This window comes from Oreochromis niloticus, linkage group LG17, assembly GCF_001858045.2.
Source record: "Oreochromis niloticus isolate F11D_XX linkage group LG17, O_niloticus_UMD_NMBU, whole genome shotgun sequence".
In the NCBI taxonomy this organism is placed as follows: Eukaryota; Metazoa; Chordata; class Actinopteri; order Cichliformes; family Cichlidae; genus Oreochromis; species Oreochromis niloticus.
Genome location: NC_031981.2, coordinates 7,454,568 through 7,462,918, shown reverse-complemented (window position 1 = coordinate 7,462,918; position 8,351 = coordinate 7,454,568). Strand labels below are relative to the sequence as shown.

General features: G+C 39.7%; 1 protein-coding gene across 1 annotated transcript; it reads right to left on the bottom strand.

Moving 5' to 3' along the window:
* Positions 1 to 2,197: 2,197 nt before the first annotated feature.
* Positions 2,198 to 8,302, bottom strand: ifrd1 (interferon-related developmental regulator 1). Its single transcript, XM_003450702.5, has 12 exons — positions 8,091 to 8,302; positions 6,289 to 6,393; positions 6,087 to 6,168; positions 4,894 to 5,018; positions 4,605 to 4,762; positions 4,412 to 4,462; positions 4,008 to 4,186; positions 3,787 to 3,895; positions 3,463 to 3,597; positions 3,167 to 3,295; positions 2,963 to 3,058; positions 2,198 to 2,841 (listed from the first exon to the last, which is right to left on the bottom strand). The coding sequence occupies exons 1-12, from the start codon at positions 8,119 to 8,121 to the stop codon at positions 2,755 to 2,757; spliced, it is 1,287 nt and encodes a 428-aa protein (XP_003450750.1). The 5' UTR covers positions 8,122 to 8,302; the 3' UTR covers positions 2,198 to 2,754.
* Between the last annotated feature and the right edge of the window lie 49 nt (positions 8,303 to 8,351).

Here is an 8,351-nt window from a genome sequence, read left to right as displayed (position 1 = left end):
CAGTCCGAGAATGAGACGTAAATGTTTACTGAGGAGACAATGCCTCAATCGTCCTGTCATGCCACATAAAGATGGGCAGCTTAATGCTAGTATGAAGTAGCCCACAACTTCTTGATTTAATACTGGCTCAGTCACCCTGAACACAGACAAATTTTCTCTGCCTCTGCTTCTCTGTTGAATTTAAAGGGCCAGGATATGAATGATGCAGATTGCTATGTGTCAGAAAGTTTTCTTAAACAGAGAATGAATATGCATAAGCCAATTAGATGCATGAATCAGGTTTTTAAGAAGAAAACTAAAGCAGGCAGCCTATAGATTAAAGTGATAGAAAATGCAAGTCAATACTGTGAATTTAAGATATGAGCAAAAACTAATACTATGTGCAATAACCTGAACTGTATATACAAAACACTATTCATTTACATATTTACTTTTTCTTCTTACACAGGATTGTATATTTGTACATTTTTATACATTCTTTTTCTGGTCATACTGTTCATATGTATATAGTGCTGCAGAACTGTGCAGCCCCCCCTTCATGTTTGCACTGAGTTGGAGATGCTCTGTATCTCATTGTAAAACTGTATAGTGACAATAAAGGTATTCTATTCTTTTCTAAAATAAGTCTGCTAAACAAAATACTACTTAGATACACATACTGTATAAAACAGATGGACAAAGAGTCTAGATATCATGTTAAACTGCATTCTTCTGGCCAGCAGGGCCAGTTTCTCTGGTTTATCTACTGTAAACAACTTCCTGGTGAGTTCATGGTGTCAAATTCATTTCAAGCCTTATTACAATGTGTTGGAGATTATGTATTGGAATTTCAGGAGCGGGACCACGACTCCAAACACGCTCCTTCCTGTTGTCATCTATATAGGTTCCCCCAGTTCTGCAAGCTGTTTATTCTCGTTTACGTGCCCCACCCTCCTTGTTCTCAATTCTTCAACTTCTTCACTCCTATTTAGTGCACGGGGATCTGCCAGGCCTGGGAGCCGTCGCCAGTCCCCTTCGAGGCCTTCCCCAAACCGCACCTCAGTTCATGTCCAAGCATTCACCTTTACCTACTAAAATGCTGTCAAACCTAAAATGAGGACGTGGGCCCAGCTAGTGAAATTTTTTTTCTTAAAAAAAAAAAAAGATTAAAAACTAAAAAGGTTCTTGTTAGAGTCAAGAACAATAAAGCAAATTAGTCTTTAGAGTGGGCCCATATGATAGCATGTTTCAAAAGAAGCATGAAGTCCCAAGTCAGTGAGAAAAAAAGGCTCCCTTCCTCTTAAACTAGATCTGACAACATTGTATCTTACCCAGTTATATAGTATTTGTATTCTTTTTAATTCTATTGTATGTAGCATTTTATTTTATTCGATTGTGTACGTTTATGTACAGTATCCAATTATTATCCGATTCTAGTGCTTTTCTATTTTTTGCTATGTAACTTTGCACTGTCCACTTTCTGCTGTAACAAAAATTTCCAACGTTTGGGACTAATAAAGGTTATCTTTTAGCCTACAGCTACATCATCCACTCCACCCAAATTAAAGGACCGGTTTTCCCTGAGACATGAATCCATAAGCCTTCTCTGTATTATAGATTGTTTCTACCAGTGTAGACACAAAAAGAAGCAGCTCTGTTTCGGCTTTCTACTGTCAGTAATATTGTTCCACCTGAAATATGAGGCTGTTGACTGGGGATAGGCCTGCCTTGATCATGTGAGTCTATTTTTATGGCTCCAAAAGAAGCAGCCTGCTGAGGTTCACCTTTGGGAAGAGTTAATATGTTGTGAGCTTTGTGGCTGCTAGACCTCCATTATATCCATGTCTTGTGTTCCAACAGTTTCACCTCTGACAAACGGGTGCACCGCCTTACTCGCTTTCCCTGCAACACCACTGTTACCTTGGCTGCAAGATCCTTCACTTTGATATGTGGAAGTAGTGCTGAGTAAAATTTCTATTGCCCTTTCAATCAGAATGACCTTCATATATCTGCCAACAGTTCCAGTTCTCAAAGCTACTACTCAAGGAACTTTTCAGGCTGTTTCTTTTGCCAGCTCTGCTGGCACTGTCTCCGAGTGGGCAGTGTCCCAAGATACTGTATCAGATCAATGAATCCAATTATAGCTAATTCATAGCATTGTATATTGAATACAGGAGCTGAAAGAAAAAAAAAGAAAAAAAAAAAAAAAGAACAGTTGTTGCAGCTTTTCAGCATTTATTGCACCATCCTCAACCTTTACATTACATACACAACACTAAACACACCATTTTAGCTTGCACATAAATAACGCTAAGTGTGAAGTAATTAGATAAACTTATTACAAATCCAAGAGTTAGGGACGGTCACATGTGTTGACGTTACTACTTAATGGTACAAGAGACAGATCCATCATAAATGTTAATACCTGTGTGTATTTCATTTAAAACACAAAAAAAAAAAAGAAAAAAAAAAAAAAAAAAAAAAAGAAAAAGATACCTAACAAATGTACACCACCTTTCTGGGAACAAACTCTATTCAAGTTATAGTCCACCTAGAATCTGTTTAATTAACAAATACTCACTTGCTGTAGATGACAGAAAGAGGTTTTTCCCCCAATAAAAAGCAACAGCTGTTATTAAAAAGATATTTAAGCCTACAGAAAGTGAGCATTTGATACACAAAGATCTTGGGACAACTGCATTAACTTAGGCTTGTGACAATTCATCTAAAAGCAGGAAAGCTTGATAAATAGCTTATTAGAGTCAAAAGAAATTATTAAAACTCTCCCACATCCACCCTCTTGTCTCTGAACTTGCTTCTGGCCTTGGTCCGAGCCTTGAATGCAGCAGAGTTGTGAAGATGCTGGAACAGAAAGAATTTAAAGCGTTCATTAATAAAATGCCACAAAACTTTGAAAGCATTGATACTTTTAAGCTTACAAGAACGCCACAAGGGTTTAAATGAGTCTTCCTTGCACACCTACCCTTTCAAAGCGAGAGATTTTCATGGCCTTCATGGTGGCTGAATCAACCAACATAGGTGGTCCCAGTTCAAACACGTCTCTGATGAATTCATTTGCCTAGTTGGAAAAAGTTAACAAAAACTTCAAGTCCAGTCACTAGCACAAAAGAAAGATGCTTGTTTATCGCAAACTCCTATTGTACATAAAGTCTTTCTAATGAGATACCTGTAGGTGGTAGTTCATTCCAGAGCCCACAAATTCTCTGAAGGCATCGTATGTCCTCTTTTTGACCCAGCTGTCAATGTTCATTCGCTCTGTGCCAAAGCGAATGGTCTCAGATTGGAAGTCCCCCTCCTGGAAGAGAAAGCAAAATAAGACCATGGTCAGACACCATCATTCACTGCCTCAACCTCCAAGGAGCTGCTGTTAAGTTTGCCTCTGTTCAATTCTGTCGCTTAAAAGCAGGAAATTAACATCCAACTGGCAAAAGGAACGTGGTTCAGCTGACATGTAGCGCTTACCTCAACAGCTTTGAGAACGTCCCTGAACACCGAACGCTGCTTCCTCTTGTCAGTCTTGGCTCTGTGCTTGTTGCAGTCTGTGGCCAACGCGTTCAGTTTATAACAGAGTTCATCCAAGCCATCAAATTCAAAATCCTAAAGAAATGCAGAAAAAAAAAAAAAAAGAAAAAAAAAAAAAAAAAAAAAAAAAAATGCTGCTTATGTCTTCAAAAAGCACAGGCAAGACGTGAAAAACGACACACGGTTAGCATTTAAATTGACACAAGAAATGAACTTTAGGATAATCTAGTGTTGGGGGAAATTAAACAGCAACTGCAAACTTACAGAATCGATGTCCCTGGCCAGCTCAAAAAGCAGAGCAATAGTCTCCCCAGCCGCAATCCTCATGTTCACGTCATCACTCTCAAGCAACCTCTGCAGTTTAGGCAGGTGTCTGCACAACACATAAGCAATTCTTACTGCACTTAACTTGGTTGGAGAGCAATAAACTAGAAGCAGCAGAACTTGTGATTAAAAAACTTAAGGGTCAGCATAAAGGAGCTTACTTCTGCAGGATGTCTTTGAGCTGGCTGGAACTGCAGATTGTGAGCAGCAGTGCCCAGGACAGCAGAGAGTTTGTGTGGAGCTGGCTCATCTGAGGACTGATCGAAGGACAAGTGCCATCCGCCTTTGCATAGGACCGGGTGAACAGGTTCTCAAAACACTCCATGGTGGCTTGCACATCCTAAAGAAGAAAGCATCAGTAAGCTCTACTTATTACCACAAATAACATGTTTCCGACTTACTGAAAAATTACTTGAGGCATGTTTGATTTCAGCAGCACGTTCTGTTTGCATGAGTGCCACTCATCTATATAGCATTATGTTAGAACTGAGGAGTAATATATGACAAATGGATGTCAGACATGCCAGTGGTTTGCGCTCAAGCCAAGACATGATCAGAAACTTACCAAAATGTCATCCTCAGCAACTAATGTGCAGAGGCCCAGACTTGTTGCTACCTATTAAGAAACAAAATAAACAAAACCATATCAGTTGATATTTCATGGAAAAATCCAAAAATGTGGTAATCTTTTTTATTAAGAGGGGGAAAAAAAAAAAATGCATTTATTCAAGGAGATCAGTACAATAAAAGACACTCACAGCCTGTCTGGCTTGTATGTTGGCTGATCCATCTGCCAGGATGTTTTTGAAGATCGGTTTCAGCGTCTTGAACACCTCCTCGCTCTCAATTCCTGAGCCCAGCTGGATGCACAGCAAACAGGCTAAAGAAGCTGCTGCTCGCTGCTCCTCACCTTTGCCTAACACGAGGAAGAAAAAAAAAAAAAAAAAAAAAGCCAGATGATTTATGAGCACAAATACAAATATATGCTTAGTTTAAAGCACTGGAACACCTGCTGCCATCTCATTGACAGCAACACTTTTTTAGTACCTTTCTTGAGGCAGCGTTCAATACTGTCTGTGATGGTCATCCTTCTCTCTGAGATGAACTCATACAGGATGCGTGTAGCCATTGCCGTCTTAAGCCCATCTAGTGCCCCCTGTCTCGTCTTAGCACTGAGGAAAAAAAAAAAATATATATATACACACATAAATATAGGTAAAAACATCAATCACCGTAAAAGTGATAACCACTATACCATGAAGCCCTTTATCAGAAAATACTGGCAACCCTCAGTGCTACCCCTCAGCCTCCTAGTAGACACAACTATGATATCAATTTCAAAATCCTACAAAACCCTGTTCTTGAGTTATCAGAGTCAGAAGATTTTCAGAAAACTCTGACATCAAAGTCGAGGGTAATAACTATAAGTTCAGTCTATAAATGTCAGTAGGTTTTTTCAGGATGCATGCCAGTTTCAGCAGATCAACCAGCCATAACACAGCAGTTTGTCAAAGACGTTGCCCTTTCAGGTAAACAGGCTGAGGTCAATTAGTTTGTTGATTTAAATTTTTTATTTATGTTTAAATATATAATCTTAATGTAATAACAAAAATATCTGTTAAAAAAATTATACAAAAAGTTAAGAATGTGACTTCACCCATTTACTTTTCTACAAAAATGATGTTTGACAAGTGAAAAGAATATCAGCTGAATAGATATAACAGATTTAGTAGCTTCTGGCACTTCCGGGGAATCCCTTCTATAATAATCACCCCATTGAGGAAGCCAATGGTGACAGGACCTTTTTGGGATGAAGTCTATTTTTAAATTGACAAGCCAGCAAACTCCAATAAAAACTTCCTGCACTGGACTCACTGTTGCATACAACTCAAGTTACCCAGCGTTTTTAAAACTACATTTGAAATCTGTTGATGCATGCTCATCATCCAGGTAAGGAAATCCCAAGTGTCCCACATAGCGGGACTCCCACATAGTGGGAGAAATGTTTTGTCACTTCAGAGTGAAGTACTTTTCGGGGGGGAATTTGAAACATCAACCATGTACATTTGTTAAACTGGGAAGACAACATAGCAACGCTGCATAAAAGGGGAAGGCATGGTGCAAGTGTTACCTAAAACTCTTGCTCTGACAGGATTAAGTAACTACATTGTTGATCTCTCGTGTAAAACTGGATCCAAGACAGAGGCAACATAGATCAGACAACATTTTGGGAATTTTACCTCTTATCTACTGTGCTATCTATGAACCCCTTCAGTTTATACTGGAAATCCTCCTGGGCTGAATCCTCATTGGTCTCGCCACCTTAAAAACAAAAAAGCATTTAAGGAGGTCGTAAACAGACTTGTTTGATGTGTTTAACACACACACACACACACACACACACACACACACACACACACACACACACACACACAAACCTACCTTCATCTGCTACACTGGTGGCGTCACTGAAGCTGCTGCAATGACTGAGGGTCTCAATGGAGGCATCCTCATCACTGAAAGGCTGCACAGCCCCATGCTGGCCCCCTGAAAAACAAAACAAAGACACATAAGCACAGGCAATCAAATGTAATTCATTAACACAGAGCCGTAGGTCATTGTGAGTCAATTGCGTAACCCAAGCTTCAGGCAGGTAAGGCAGCATATACTGTACTTATCTAATCAGCTGCCTGTCCTTTGCTATTGGCCTTTTCGTTATCTCATCCAAAAAAATAAAATAATATGTACCACGTTGTCAAAGTGTGCTGCCTGTGTCAACAAAATGTTCAGGTTGGAGGGGCACAGGCACATCAAAAATGACCTGCCATAACATTATATGGGTAACCGGTATGTCCCAGTAACTGCAGCAACTGTCCAGCAAGAGGCAAACATAGTTTGGGTGCAGTCGAAAAATACAGGAGTATCGTGTCTAGTATTGTGTCACTGAGGCATAGGAGGAAGTAGATCGTTTTACTAACCAAAGTCCACATCAGAAAAGTTACTATCAGACAATTTATTATCCACGTAGTAGGGACAACGTGGCTGAAACGGATCAGAGCTAAACACAATGATGTATTGATAAATGTTTTAGTCACTGTAATAGCTCTAGAGGGTGGGATGGGCAAAAAAAATTCACAGCTAAACGAGGCTGCTAAAATCTTGGGTAAAATCTTTATGAAACCTTATAAACAAACAAGGGTTTAATTTAATCCCACTTAAGGGTAACTCTGCTACTGCAGAAACTGGTCAAACTTCCAACCCCACCCAGACTCAACAGGCTTCTCTGCCTTGACCTGAATTTACCTCTGGTAGACATGTTTAGGTGAGCGTACGACGGCAGGAACCCGCCGCTTTTAGAACACAATGTGAAAAATACTTCCGTTATTCATAACAGGCCGCCCTAAAAAATTATTAGCTGACAATAAAATAACCTTCTTTAAACTGATTAAAAATAGCTATTTAAGATCTGTGTGTTGACGTGGACTGTTTTCCCCACACGACAGCTGATTTCTGGAAACCGGGTGCCGCCTCCTTCCTCCCTCCAAGTCCAAAATGTCGGACTTGTGCCTCAAAACAAATATATGCAGTATGTTTTTAAAAAGAAAATGACCCTTCCTCACTGACACAATATGAAATTCAGGCTTCAAAACCGCTTACCTAATCGGGTAACAATATCATTTGTCCCACATAAGGCTAAAGATTAATCGAGGTCAAAGGATTCTAGATTCGTGTGGTTTGCGTTATATACACTTTCACAAAAATCCAACTCATTGCTTTAGAACATTTATGATGGTAATAATCAAAGTCAAGGAAGAAAAAGCTTGGGTGTTTTACTCCTTCAATGATTTATTCTTACTAAGCAACCACATGTGTCTCGCGTTGAAAGGGAGTGGGCATGAAGCTAGCCCTCGTTAGCTTGTGAAGTATTGTACAATTATTAAGGGCTTTTGTTAAGTAGCTCATGTTATACTATACTGTTATACTAGCCCTTTACACTAGCTTTCATTTGACAGTATCACTACTATGATACTATCATATGATAGTACACTTTGTCATTAGCAGTGTTGCTTTGTGCGAGTACAGCTAGCTACGTTTTGTGTTTTGCCCGAGGCCAGCCTCGGTCGTTTGTAGTCCGTACTGTAAACACGTTCAGCTCCATTCAATGAACACAGAACAGGGAAAGAACTACAATTACCATCAGCAAATACACAAGGCCGTAGCATAGCAGCCGCTAGTTTACTTACCCCTGCTATTCTTCTTCTTGTTCCTCGGCATTTTCGTGCAGGTAACTACAAAAATTTAATCAAAAATCAGCCAATACACGACCAGCCTTTATTGTATTGTCTGGTAAAATGAAAATATTCCCTTGGCACAGTGGATAAAAAGAAATCGAAAGCGATCTTGGAGATAGACTGTGGGCCGAGACGATACATTTTCCCTCATAAACCAAGGCTGCGCGAGTACAGCGCGGTTCTCAATATTTATACCGGCGGACATGTCACGGG

Excerpts from the sequence above, each read along its gene's own strand:
- ifrd1 (XM_003450702.5), bottom strand. The coding sequence starts at position 8,121 with ATGCCGAGGAACAAGAAGAAGAATAGCAGGG. Across the intron at positions 5,019-6,086 it reads GATAGCACAGTAGATAAGAG|TGCTAAGACGAGACAGGGGG; the intron begins GTAAAATTCCCA and ends TTTTTTCCTCAG. Across the intron at positions 3,059-3,166 it reads GAATGAACTACCACCTACAG|GCAAATGAATTCATCAGAGA; the intron begins GTATCTCATTAG and ends TTTTCCAACTAG.